Source organism: Cervus canadensis, chromosome 30 (genome assembly GCF_019320065.1).
Source record: "Cervus canadensis isolate Bull #8, Minnesota chromosome 30, ASM1932006v1, whole genome shotgun sequence".
NCBI classification, from domain to species: Eukaryota; Metazoa; Chordata; class Mammalia; order Artiodactyla; family Cervidae; genus Cervus; species Cervus canadensis.
Genome location: NC_057415.1, coordinates 9,650,558 through 9,664,093, shown reverse-complemented (window position 1 = coordinate 9,664,093; position 13,536 = coordinate 9,650,558). Strand labels below are relative to the sequence as shown.

The following is a 13,536-nucleotide window of genomic DNA, read 5'->3' as shown; positions in this document are numbered from 1 at the left end:
ATGTCAATAAATTTGTCCTCACTGGTCCCCAAGATTCTCCCAATACAGTTGACAAGTTCTTACAGCTCCTTCAATGAATATGCTTTTGTTCTTGGAGCTATTAGGTAGTTAGAATAGGAAAAAGGAGTCCAAAAATGGCAATGGCTAAAATATAAAGAAAGAGAAAACCCCACGAAAATGGAACAAAAGAAAATCCACTTTTTTCTGAGTGAGAAGTTCAGGTGAAACACATACGCCCCCTTCTTGGCTAGCCCAACTTGCATAGGGCAGGCTTAGGTGGGAGGAGACAAAACATATAAAAAGAGGAAGCCAAGCTGGACTGAGGCCTCTCCTTTCCGGTCAGCCTATCCTCATGCCTCAAGGGTGTACTTTCCTTTGCTTGCTGAATAAAACTCTGAGCTGTAACTGAGCTGTAACACTGGTCTGCCATTTCAAATCTTTGCTGCGGCAAGACAGAACCGAGGAAATGACACACTCCCCCAACATATCTGGTGCCGTGACTCAGATTTAACCTGGCTGAAACAACCTCAGCTCAGCCCCAGCTAGGCGGAGACCAAGCACAGCAGAAGCCCAATGAGGCAAAACTCACGTGGTGGAAACTGAACGCAAAGGAATCCCAGTGCAGTGGAAGTAACAAGAAGCCTAGTGTGCTGAAAACCAAAACAACAGAAAAACAAACTTGGCAGAAAGCTTACACAGCTCAGTCTCAGATTCCAGAAGACCTCCAGTTAAGGTAGGAGGTCCTCGCCCCCATGGTTGGAAGGACACATGGCTAAGAAAATCTTAATTCTTTTACCATCTCTCATTTCTTGTTTCCTCGAACCCCCTGCTAACAGGCTACTGGCAGTGGGTGCAATTGAGGGAATCTGGCAGGGGCTACTCCCCAGTGTGTCCCAAAGGCTCCACTATTCTCTGCTCCCTAGTAGCTGTTGCCCAAGCAGGTGAGGGTTCTTTTGTCCTTAACCTCCTTTGTGCCAAGGATAAAGCCAATGAAAATTGTGGGCACCAGGTCAGGCATTTAAGTTTTTCTGGCAAGTTATAAAAGGGTTTCCTCAGCACATTTTTCCCACTGCTTTTCCCTCCTGTCCTTCAGCTCCTCTTTCTTCCATCTATGCCACTGTTTACAAGTATTGGACAGGCCATTATCTTTCCACTTCTGAAAACTGTGTTTGAAACTGTTTACCTAAAATTGGGATTCAAGCCCACGTGGCAGGGACTCTGTGCTCTGCTTGGTCACTCAGTCGTGTCTGGCAGGGACTCACACCCGGCCAAAACCCATGGTGCCTGGTTTCAGGACCTAATGAAGCTCAGGTTCTTGATGTCTCATTGTAGAAAGAATTCAGTGAGAGACACAGTGACAGGTAAGAGTGATAGAATTTGTTTGAATTCAGGCAGAAGCACAGTCCACAGAGTGTGCCATCACAGAGGGTGTATGTGGCGACCATGAAATGTGTGGTTAGTTTTTGTAAGCCGGTTGATTTCATATGCTAATGAGTGGAAGGATCATTCCAACAATTGGGGAACCACCCACTCCTTGGTCTTTTGATAGTGCCTCTGCATTTAGCTTGCAGATTGACGATCCAGGTTTAGTTGAATTTGACTTGACTGCCATCTTGGACCCATTTGCCAGGTTTATTTATAAACCCATAAACCCATTTAGTGGGTTTATGTTATGCTCTTGGGCTCTGTCATTCTTTCAAAAATTGTGCCCCGCCCCGCTTCTGTCCTGTTTCATGCTCTTTTCTTGAGCCCCATCCGGGCCCACAATGTTGTGTGTACAATCTTCTGGCAGGATGACCAGAAAATAGCTGACCTTGGGAGGAAAATACTCCCAATAAAATATTATTGGAAAATAGTATCCAATCCCTCTAGATATTCAGGCCTTCATCTTCCATGTTTCCTACAACGTGGGCAACAACAGCACCTCTCAGTGGACCCGCCAGAGCAGGTGTCAGGCACACAATGCTTGCTAGGAGTCCATCTGCTGGTGGCATCCCTTCAAGGACAATTGGGCTTCCAAGGACAATGTTTGCCACTTTGGGAGTTAGGCCTGTAGGCCATTTGGGCCCAAACCCTTACCACCCTTCTCCTAAAGTTACAAACATACCCCCGATCAAATCTCCACTCCACCTTTATGGAACATCTGGTCTGTTGCCTCTTATCAATTTGTTCTTAAGCCATTTACTAACTCCTACAACTTACTAACTCTTCCCCCTCTATAGGCAACATCGCTCCACCCAGTTTATTATTAAAGTACCCTTAATGCCCCTAACAAGGCCAGATAACCCACTCCTTTGTCATTACTTCTGTTATTACCTAGAGTGGGTCTATGACAATGAAATGTTTACCACTGGAGACAACCTAACCTGCTCTTATGGAGGACTAGGGGAGGAAATCAGTAACTTACATTCCCTCAGGGCAATAAGAGGATAAGACTTATGGCTATTTTGCCAGGTTCCCAGTCTCAGGGCACATGCTTGGATTGCGTTACATCATGGTATCTATTCCCATCCGTGTGGACAAACTGGCAATGAGTTAAGGTTGCAACCCCTTAATCCTACCCACCACTAGTCACGCTGGAGACCTTGGAGATGCCAAACTCCAGCCTGGGGTCCTAGAAGGTCAACCTGCCTAGGGTCCCCAGGAGGCTGTCATGCCTCACCCTCCTCGGGATCCACCAGCCCAGGGTCCCAGGAGGCTGACATGCCTCAACCTGCCCAGGGATTCGATCTCCAGGAGGTTGTCACACCTCAACCTGCCTGTGGATCTGCACCCCGACCCAGGGACACCCAGCTCTCAGGTTGCAACAATACAGGGTAGGATAGGCTTCAGAAAGACTCACCCCTAAGGAAGACCACCCACGCAAATAGAAGGAAGCCTATTAGTTGTGGAACTGTGCCCGGTCCCAGCAATAACTCAGGAGTCCAATGAGAACCCCATTGCCTTTCTGGAAAGTCTCAAAGAAGCCCTCCAAAAGTATACCAATCTGGACTTAGACTCTTACGAGGGACAGGTGATTTTTTAAAGGACAAATTCCTGACCCAGTGTGCATCAGACATCAGGATAAAGTTACAACAGCTACAGCAGCAGAACCCTGCTGCCTCTTTAGATGAGATGATCCAGAAAGCCACCAATACCTTTTATAACAGAACAGGAGAGGGAGGCCAAGGCCCAGGAAAGGGAGAGAAGGAAGGAGACAAGCCATGCCCAGATGCTGGCTGCCCTCCAGGGAGGCCCTATGGCAAACCCCGAGTCCTTGAAGGACAAGGTACAAGGCAAATGCCTAATCTATAGACAGAAAGGACACTGGACCAAAGGATGTCCAAACCATGGCAAGTCTACTAAAACGGCTTGCTACAAATTCCATCATTTGGGACATTGGGCAGCACAGGGAACTATATTCAATACCTTGTAATAATCTATAGTGGAAAAGAATATGAAAAATGATTCAGTTTTGTATACGTGTGCATAGCTGAATCACTTTGCTGTACACCAGGAACGAAGACAATATTGTAAATCAACTACACTTCAATTAGAAACAAAAAAGAATTTCACAGTAGTTGTCTGAATCTCTACCTATAACTTGAATTAAAATTTCATGTTCTTAAACTTTTCTTTTCCTTATGTAATTGTGCCAGCACAATTAGAAACAGGCAGACCATCCAACAATATATGTAATGACCATTTGAAATCACCATTTGCGGCCATAGTAATTAAGTATTGAGGCATTTATCTCCTAATGTCTTTCCCTCCATTAACATCCCACCCCACACCTCACTTAAGGATAGTCTTAAGTGATGGTGGTGCTCCCTCATGCTCCAGATTACTCGTGTCCTCTCTCGTCAGGCAAGGAGGTTGGTGCACTCAGCAAATATATGAACAACCCAATCCCAGGATCCCATTTTGGGAATCTATTCCTGGGACCTCTTCTGGTACCATTTATTGTATCGGTCAGGATGCTGGCAGGAAACAGATGACACAGTCAAAAAAAAAAAAGATCTAGCCAGAAAGATTTCAATAAAGGGGATATTGAAGAGATAGGAGTCAGGATTAAGAAACCAACATGGAATGGTGAGGCATTCAGGGTTTAGCAATAACGAGAAACCATTATCACACCAAGGCCTGAGGGCCAGAGGAAGAAACATTATTTCGGGATTCTTTGAGATAAACCCATGGAGAGGAGCCAGTCAAAATAATCTGTAACTGTAGATCAGTGGTTCTCATATTCCATCAAGTACCAGAGTCACCAAGGGTGCATTAAAAAACCAATTACTCCAGTAGATCTGGAGTAGGACCTGAGACTCTGCATTTCTAACAAGCTCCCAGGTGACACTGATGCTGCCGGAAGACAGCTCTTTGAGAACAATTTCCAGGGAGTAAATCATTCACTCTGAGAAGTATAGCAAGATGAAGGATTTGGAGAATTCACACCCCAACCTCTCTCTCCTACCGCTGATCTCCTACTGCTGCTGCCTGCCATGGACCAAACCCAAACAGAAGCTAAAGGATAAGGGATCCTGAGTGATACTGTCTGTAGAGGTCACCCTTCTAGAGAGCAGAGCAGAGCAGTGGAGACTGGAGTGGGGTGCGACAACAGAGAATTATCAGAACCACCACAGGGATCCACAGAAAAATGGATAGACAGATGAACCGACAGATACATGAATAAAAGGATAGAATAATAGTAATGGTTAATATTGAATGTTTCTTGTGTACCAGCCTCTAAACTAAGGGTTTTGCTCAGACTACCTCATTTAATCCCAAGAAGGATTCCTGTCTTACAGATGAGGCCAAGACACAGAAACTAGATACTTTTCACATGGTCACATAGATGGCAAGTAATGGAATCTAAATCCCAACCTAGGCATGCAAGCTCTAGAGCCTGACTCCCCTGTGCTGCTCTGTGATCAATGGCAGACAGGCAGTGTGGGATGGGAGGAAAGAGTGTAAATCTTGGGACTTCCCTGGTGCTCCAGAGGCAAAGGCTCCATGCTCCCCATGCAGGGGGCCCAAGTTCGATCCCTGGTCAGGGAACTGGTTCCCATATGCCATGATCCCTTGAGTCACAACAAAGATTGAAGATTCCTGGGTGCCACCACTAAAACCTCAGCACAGCCAAATAAATACTAAATTAATTAAAAAAAAAGAGACAGCGTAAATCTGGGACTTCCCTGGTGGCAGAGCAGATAAGAATCCACCTGCCAATGCAAGAGACACAGGTTCAAGCCCTGATCCAGGAAGACTGCACATGCTGTGGAACAACTAAGCCCATGTACCACAACTACTGAAGAACCTGTGCTCCCCAGTGAAAGAAGCCACTGCAATGAGAAGCTCACACACTACAACAAACAGTAAACCCCCACGCGCCACAACTAGAGAAAGCATGTGTGCAATGAAAAATAAAAATAAATAAATAATTTTTTAAGAGTGTAAATCTTAAAGATACCTGGTTCCAGACACTAACTTGCCTTGTGACCTTGTGTTCTTAGCCTCATTCTTTATGTGTTTTTAAAGGCGATAATGATATGATAATATAGCTACTTCCTAGTTTTGTTAGGAAAGTTAAGCAAGTTAATAGTGGTAAGCTCTTCGGTACAAAATCTAGCATACAGTAAACAATCAGAAATACTATTACTACTTTATTATTAATGGATAAAAAGAAAAACAAGATCGCTTTGCAGCCTTTTGGCTAAGATCAAATGTAGGAAGAAAAATAATTCAGAAACTTGTGAGGGAAACACTCCCCCATTCAAAAAGAGTCCAGGACTTGGGTAGGGATGGTTGAATGGGTGTCCCACATACTAACTTCTCTTTTGAGGCTTTCTTTTCTGGTCTATCTCTGGTCTCTTTCCTAAGGATGGGAAATCAGTTGTCCCCTTCCTCATCAGTCTATTCCTTGAAATTTGGGGATTTGTGTGAATATGAGCTGGCCAGCCCCCTCTCCTTAAAAATCCCCTCTTGGTTCCCAGGATCCAAAGGAAGGGAAATCTGAAGGGGGCTCTGCCAGGCCAGGCTCCGTCCAGCTGTTCTGTTGACCCAGGTGTTGAGCACATGAAAATGGTAACTAGAGAAAGGGGCAGTGCTTGCTGAGTCAGGAGGTCGAATCCCAGGGGCCTGAGATGTGGGAAGGGGTGCTGGGCCTCCTTCCAAGGAACATTCCTTCTCAACTCTCTTGTCCCAAGGGAGAGACGGATTCTGAGATGATGGATGGGCGGGCACTGTGATGACCTAGGGAGGCTCTCCCAGCTCCACGGATGTTCTGAAGGCACCAGGGGGGGCTTCTATACCACCACCAGCACCAGAGACAAGAACCACAGAGAAAAGAGTGAGGAAAAGGCATGAACCCAGGGAAGGGGGCACGCCTCCTCACTCTGGTCCCTTGAAACAAAGCATCACTTCTGGAGGCCAGTCCAGTGGCCGATGATGCAAATGCCACCAGAGAGGTGACAATGTGAACTCTCTCTCTCAAGCTGACAGCACAAGGTCCCCTACTTTCAGCCAGACTGCAGCCTGCTTAGTGGGTTCTTAGAGCTGAAGCCAAGGAAAACAGAGAGAAGGAAGGGGGGGCAGGGTCAGGTTCCATTAGACAGAGGGGGCCAGAGGGGAATCCACAGATGGGACTTGGAGGGGATTTCTGAGTGGGGAAAGTGAAAGTTCCGGGCCATAAATAGAAGGCAGCCCCGGCTTCCTCTAGCTGCCACACTCACGTTCCCAGATCCCTCACGCCCTGCACTTGCCAGCTGAGCCTTGACTTCACGGGGACTCTGCCCGATTCACTGGCTCACAGCTCGCCGGCAGTCAGCCTCCACTCCCTCTCCATGGCATTCCAGACAGCCTCCCTGCTGGCCGTCAGCCTGCTGATCCTCTGGGTCTCCCCTGGTAAGACTGAGGGATGGCTTGGCGGGGTGGGGGTGGGGTTGATGGCGGCAAGGAGCGGGATGTCTAGAGCTCAGACTGCTTGCCACTGGATGTGGGGGACCCTGTGAGTCAGGGTTGAATGTTTCAGTGAGCCTGGCGGCTCCCTGTGCCTGCAACTGGGAGTGTACCTGAGCCCCCAAATTACAGCGTGTGTCTGTCTCTTGGTGTATCCGGAGCCTATGACTCCCCCTTTCTCTGCAGGCTCTATTGCCTGCTGCCTCAGTTTCCCAGGTAGGAGAGAACAGTCTATATTTGCTTAAGGTGGGGAGAGTGGGAGACACTGAGCCAGGGCTAATGATCAAAAATTTTAACAATTCCTAAGTTCTACTAATGTCAGCTTCCTGCTGCTACTCTACCCCCAGCCTGTTCCCCACCCCACATTCATCCCCCACACTGTGACCAGCATGAATTCTCCATCTTAACTTCCCATGGGGAAGTTAAAAGGATTTGGTAGAGAGGTTGGGGTGATCCAGGTAGCAGAAAGTCATCTGTGGGGCTCAGAATAGCAGTTGTTGGCAAATAGCGTTTCAATTTATTTAGCAACCACAGGTGGCGCTAGTGGAAAAGAATCCGCCTGCCAATGCAGGAGACATAAGAGACATGGGTTCGATCCCTGGGTCAGGCAGATCCCCTGGAGAAGCGCATGGCAACCCACTCCAGTACTCTTGCCGGGAAAATTCTACTAACAGAGGAGCTTGGTGGGCTACAGTCCATGGGGTCACAAAGGGTCAAACACGACTGAGCAACTTAACATGCAGGGCCACACTGGCGCATACTGGATGAAGATTAATCTGGTCTAGCTGCCGCCACACCCAGACAGATGTCCTTAACACCAGTGAGGGTTGTGACTCCCCTCCTCAGGATCCCTGTATCTTGACACTAATCCCACCCTAGCTCTGGGAGGTGCCAACGACGCTGAAGACTGCTGCCTGTCTGTAACCCAGCGCCCCATCCCTGTATTCCTGGTGCGAGCCTACCGCTACCTGCTCCTCAAGGATGGCTGCAGGCTGCCTGCCGTCGTGTGAGTTTGAGGAGGAGCCTGTCTGGCCTCACCTCCCCCATCTGCCCCTGGTGAAACCCACTCTCACCTCCTTATCTCTCTTCTCCTTGCCAAGCTCAACCCCTGCAAGGAAGTCCCTGAAACAGGCTCCCAGATGTGGTCCCCAGTCATTGCCCTTCCCACTGGGCCTGCTGGGAAACTGCTGGGTTCCAGGGCTGTTTTCTCTGACCTCTGACCTTTGTCTCCAGGTTCACCACACAGAGAGGCCATGAGCTCTGTGCACCCCCAGACCAGCCATGGGTGGACCGCATCATCCGGAGACTGAAGAGGAACTCTGCCAGGGCAAGCCTGACCCTCCCCAGCCCTGCCTCCTCCCTCCAATCCCCTGCCCAAGACCTCAGTCCGTGACCTTGCCTCTCCTTCCTCCCCCAGAGAAGTGTTCCAGTAGCTACCCCATGACAGCCCAGAGAAAGCCCTGTGTTCGGGAGACAGAATGTGAATCACTGAAGCCCTGGGGAACCAAGGACCAGAAGGCAGGCCCCCTGCCCTCCTGCATCAGACCCGACCTGGCTGCAGCAGGGCGGCAGTGTCATTGTGAGTGTGAGTGTGAGTGTGAGCGAGGATGTGTGTGGTGAAGATTGCAATGTTTCCAATAAAGCCCAGCTGGTCCCCACGAGTCCGTCTGTCTGCCGTATGTTTGCTGCCTGTCGGGGAGGACTGTGACAGGAAAGGGGAGATAGAATGGCAGGATTAGTTTCCACTCAGCAGCCTGAGCAAGTTCTACCTAACACCCTGTGTTCTCAGGATCAGCTCCCATGATCAGCCCCCACCTCCTCTCTCCTCACAGCCCTGTCACACTCCAAGGCTCAGCAACACTAAACCTGTGTCGGTTCCCTGAACGACCCAAAACTCTCTCAGGCCTCCGAGTCTTTGCTCTCCAGGACAAGTGCTCAAGCATCCAGGTCTCCCAGGGATCTGGTGTTGCTGGGGGCAGGGAAGGGACTGGTTGGGAACCAGCTCTCATGGCTAGTGGAGGGGCAGGGGCCCAACTCTATTGCCAGGGGTTGGGGGGTTGGCGGGGGACGACCCAGCCACCCACACCATTCCCACTCTCTGGAACACTCTTCTCTCTCTTCTGCCTGCCTGGCTTCCCATCTGGGTCTGGATGACTCCTCCTCCAGGAAGCCTTCCCTCCTTCCCTCCTCCACACAGGGTTAGGAAGCCTCCCTCCCTCCCAAGATCCCAGGGCCCTCTGCCCCTCTCCTCCTGCAGCACTCAAGATGCTGAGTTATAACTGCTAGTTTGTCAGCCTTCCTGAACAGGGATCACATCTATTTTGGTTTCCACTGTCTCCCTGGTGTCCAGCACGCTGTTTGGCACAAGGTAATCAGTCAATAAATACTTGTCAGGAGAACAGATAAATATGTGAAAAAAGGCTCAGCAGCCAGGGGTGAGGGCCCATCTGTCCAGACGGAATCTCACCTCCCAACCAGCCTTCTCTGTTGCCCACTCAGTCTAACCCAGTTCCAGCCCCAGCTGGGTCCACGTGGCAATACTGGGGCCCTGCTTCTCAGGGATACTGACAGGCAGACCTGGGAGCCAGAGGTCAGAGTGGAAGAAGGAAGACCAAGGAGCAGCCACAGAGCTGGGGAGATTCAGCTCGGGGGCACCCACCACCACTTCATAGCCACATGGGCTCCAGGGACTGAGGCCAGTGGAGTCGCAGGGAAGGAGTCTCAGCTCTGGGAGATGAAAGCCCTTGACTCGTGGAACATCCCACAAGGCTTCTGTGGGAGGAATGACCTCCTTATGCTCGGGAAGTCCCCTGGGGAGGCTGGCTGGTCTCCCGACTACGGCCCCTAAGGGCTTGTTTGGCAGGAAGCAGCAAGTCTGTGCTCTTGGGGTTGGGAATGACAGCTAGTATACCACACTGAGCATCCTCATCTGGGAGCAGAGGCCAGCACCTTACCATATCCCTCATCCGGGAATCAAGGCACAGCTGGGCAGCCCTGGGCAGACAGGGGAGGGAAGCAGAGGCCAGGGGACTGTGCCAGCCCGCCTCACTGGACTGAGAGCACAGAAGCTTCGTTCTCACCTCTGCTCCTAAGAGTGGGTGTTCAAAACCTGAAAAAACCTCCGAGACGCAGGAGTGGGTGGAAAAGGGATAGTCTGCAAGAACAACTGGTATAGCCAGGAAACTTGGCTCTGCTACCTGCGGGAAACTACCCATCCATTCATGCATCCATGCACCCATCCATCTAGCTGTCTCTGCGTCCATTAGAACTCCACCCATCCATCCACCGGTTCCCCGCCAACTCATCCATCCATTAACCCATCCATTAAGTCAGCCAACCATGAAGCCCCAGAGATCCCTTTGGACCTGTGCCCTGCACCGCAGCAGGCAGAAGACAAACACAGGTGGGAGCCGGGCACATCCCCGCACATCCTCAGTTCCCAGTGAAGCCAAGCAGAGTTCAGTCTGCCACTGGGGCAGATACAAACTCTCCTTCTGGAGGCTTGAGAAAATGAACAGATGGCATAGAGAAGACGAGGGCAGGAGTCCTGAGGAGGTGTTACCAGGACGGAGCCCGCCCCCCGCCCAAACACCCAAACACACCACCTCCCTGATACTGCCACTGTCAGGGGAGGAGACACAGGAATAGGTCACAATTCTCCAGTCCTGTTTCTGCCCCTCACTGTGCAAATCCGGGCAAGTCCTTTCCTGCACTGCCCCCTCCAAGGCCTGCCTCCCCACATCTGTCATGTGTGGGCAGCAGGAGGGGGTGCTGAATTTTTAAGAGTCACTCCAAAAAAAGACTTAATTCCTAACTATTTTAGTCTTAGGCTAACCCACCCTCCCAACACTCACACAGGCTCCCCCAAAGTCATGCACATTCAGAAAGGCAGAAAGGACCCAGGGACCACACTCTAGGAATGAAGCTGAGGTTTGGGAAGAGAGAAACCGATCCAAGAGCTGGTGAAGTGGCTTGAGCAGCCCCCTGCTGGACCCTGGAGACCTGGAGGGGGAAGAATTTCCAGGAAGCCCAAGCCCTCCCAGCTCTCCTCCAGCCAGTGCCCTTCCTCCTGGCTTTCTCCCTCCCTCTTTTCCCCACCCCTAGCTACCAACCCTCCAGGGCACTGGGGCTTCTTCCCTTATCTCCCTGCCAGACACAGGAGGGCTTAGCCCAGCAGTCTGTGACTTGTCCAGATCCACTTAAACATTCTCGGCATCTGATTTCATCTAATCAATACCTCTCTTGTTTCGCTATGATTCACTGACAAGTGCTGAGACTTTATTTCTCCCAAGTTCTGAAGAGCCAGCTGCCGACCTGCCTGCATGACAGCGATGAAGCTGCCAGCTCTCTCTCTCTGAGGGATGGGGTGGACTGCCAGCTCCCTTACCAGGATATGGGAGCCTGCTGCCTGCCTCCAAGCTGACACCTTCCTCTCTCAGGCACACGATACTCGCTATGGGTTTAAGGCTGGCAACTGAGTGTCAGCTCCCTACCTGAAGGCCTGTGGTCCCAGGAGCCTACATCTCCCTAAAGGGACCTGACATCCTTGCTCAGGGAGCTCCCAGCCTTTGTATCCACCTCCATGGTGAATATGGAGGTGAACGGTATGGGAGAGAATCTGATGCTGGGAAAGACTGAGGGCAGGAGGAGAAGAGGGCGACAGAAGATGAGATGGTTGGATGGCATCATCAACTCAATGGACATGAGTTTGGGCAAACTCCGGGAGACAGTGAAGGACAAGGGAGCCTGGTGTGCTGCATCCAGGGGGTCACCAAGAGTCAGACACAACTGAGCAACCAAACAACAAAAACAAATGGTAAATATGGCAGACAAAAAGCTTCCTGTCCACAGGGGAATTCCCTGGCAGTCCAGGGGTTAGGACTTGGCTCTTTCACTGCTGGAACCCCAGTTTAATCCCTGATCGGAGAACTCAGACCGCACAAGCTGACAACAGCCAAAAAAAAAAAGAAAAAACTCCATGAAACAGTTGCCAGTGAAGAGGACTGGGCCTGTCCATCTCCATTGCCAACACTGTTCTGCCCAGAGCCTGGCACAGAACAAGGCCCAGCGCACAACTGATTATCAAACAATGGAATTGAATCTGACCCTTTCCCACGATTATCCCACCACCACTCACACCTGGAGCACATCCAGTTCTCCAGACAGCGGGGCTGTCTCTGTTACATGGCTAAGTGTTTGCTCAGAGCCAGCTCCATACGGTTTTGATCAGATTTTCAACATCTCGTGTTCAATTTCTCGGCAAGCCCCCACCACACAACCCCTTCTCTGGCGTCCGGGAAACTCAGGAACAGACAGAAAACCTTGGAAATAAGAGCTTCACTGGGGAGCAAGACTCCCAAGTGGGGAGTTTCCTCCAAGAGCCCCTCTGCCGTAATGAACAGGCACTTTTCTGGTCAGAGGACTTTCTCGACGGTCTGAGACTTTCTTTGTCCACGTGGGAGGACTTGGCTTGGTAGTACTAGCTAAACCACCCCCAGTGCTTACTAAGTACTGGACACTGCTCTTCAAGTGCTAACATCATTCTTCAGTTGTAGCTTACCCACGCTGCACAGCCAGTAAAGCGGCAGAGCCTGGGGGGATCCCAGCTGGGCAGATCAGCTCCAGAATCTGTACTCTTAGCTACCACACATACCACCTCGCTGAGGTGACCCACCTCCTAAGTAAAAAGCGGGAAATAATACAGCAGGGGCAGGTCTGAGGAAGGAAGGGGCCCTCAGAGAACATGAGAGCCACTGCTTTGAGGGCTGGCTTTGGGTCAGACTCCAAGCTGAGTCCTTTATGTACATTATTACTGCATCCTCAAACAACCCTGTGAGGTGAGATCACTCATCCCATTCTATATATGAGGAGACTGAGAGGTAGAACGAGCTCACGAGTCCACTCGACGAGTGAGTAGAAAAGCTGAGGCCGCAGTCCAAGTCTGCTGGGCGGGTAGTACTTGATCTGAGGGCTGGCAGCTGGGATGGCCAGACTGGGTGGACAGGCTTGGCTTCCTAGGAAAGGCTGGGAAAACACAAAAGAAGTAGCTGGTCCTGTGGCTAAGACTCCATGCCCCCAATGCAGGGGGCCCAGGTTTGATCCCTGGTCAGGGAACTAGATTCCACATGCTGCAACTGAGTTTGCAGGTCACAACTAAAGACCCTGGGTGCTGCAACTAAGACTTGGCGCAGCCAAATAAATAAATATTTTATTTTAAAAAGGAGAGAAGAAGCTGGAGACCTTGGGCAGGATCCCAGGGCTAGAGTTCAGACACAGATATGCGCCTTGGAGGCCTCCTGGGCTGACCTCTCCAGCAGAAGGGGAGCCTCCCTCCCCTGAGCATCCAGGAGAAAGTGAGCACAGGTTCTCCAGGTCTGCTCAGGCCTCAGTTTTCCCAAGAATGGAGAGTGGAGAAGGGGCTTAGGCTACAACTATGCCCATCTTCTTACTTCCATTCCCGGGGGGTAGCAGAGGCCAGGACCTGGTAATGTTGAAATGAAAGGGGGTATGGAGGGCAGGGCTGGGACCCAGAGGGCAGGGATAGGAGCCTGTCTAGGGGTTTGGTGGGTGGGACTTCTGGAAGGAGTAGGCCTCTCAGGGGCC

General features: G+C 50.7%; 1 protein-coding gene across 2 annotated transcripts; it reads left to right on the top strand.

Moving 5' to 3' along the window:
* Positions 1-6,612: 6,612 nt before the first annotated feature.
* On the top strand, positions 6,613-8,594 carry CCL19 (C-C motif chemokine ligand 19). Of its 2 annotated transcripts, XM_043453698.1 has the most exons (4): positions 6,613-6,879; positions 7,813-7,939; positions 8,167-8,260; positions 8,351-8,594. In XM_043453698.1, exons 1-4 carry the CDS (start codon positions 6,819-6,821, stop codon positions 8,375-8,377), a joined length of 309 nt encoding a protein of 102 aa, XP_043309633.1. In that variant the 5' UTR covers positions 6,613-6,818; the 3' UTR covers positions 8,378-8,594. The 2 variants fall into 2 exon arrangements, with proteins under 2 accessions (XP_043309633.1, XP_043309631.1); XM_043453696.1 differs by having other exon boundaries at positions 6,674-6,879; positions 8,167-8,594.
* The last annotated feature ends 4,942 nt before the right edge of the window (positions 8,595-13,536 follow it).

Bases quoted from the DNA above. Each gene is read 5' to 3' on its own strand.
- CCL19 (XM_043453696.1), top strand. From the start codon at position 6,819: ATGGCATTCCAGACAGCCTCCCTGCTGGCCGTCAGCCTGCTGATCCTC. The intron at 6,880-7,812 runs GTAAGACTGAGG...ATCCCACCCTAG, and splicing joins GATCCTCTGGGTCTCCCCTG to CTCTGGGAGGTGCCAACGAC. The intron at 7,940-8,166 runs GTGAGTTTGAGG...CTTTGTCTCCAG, and splicing joins TGCAGGCTGCCTGCCGTCGT to GTTCACCACACAGAGAGGCC.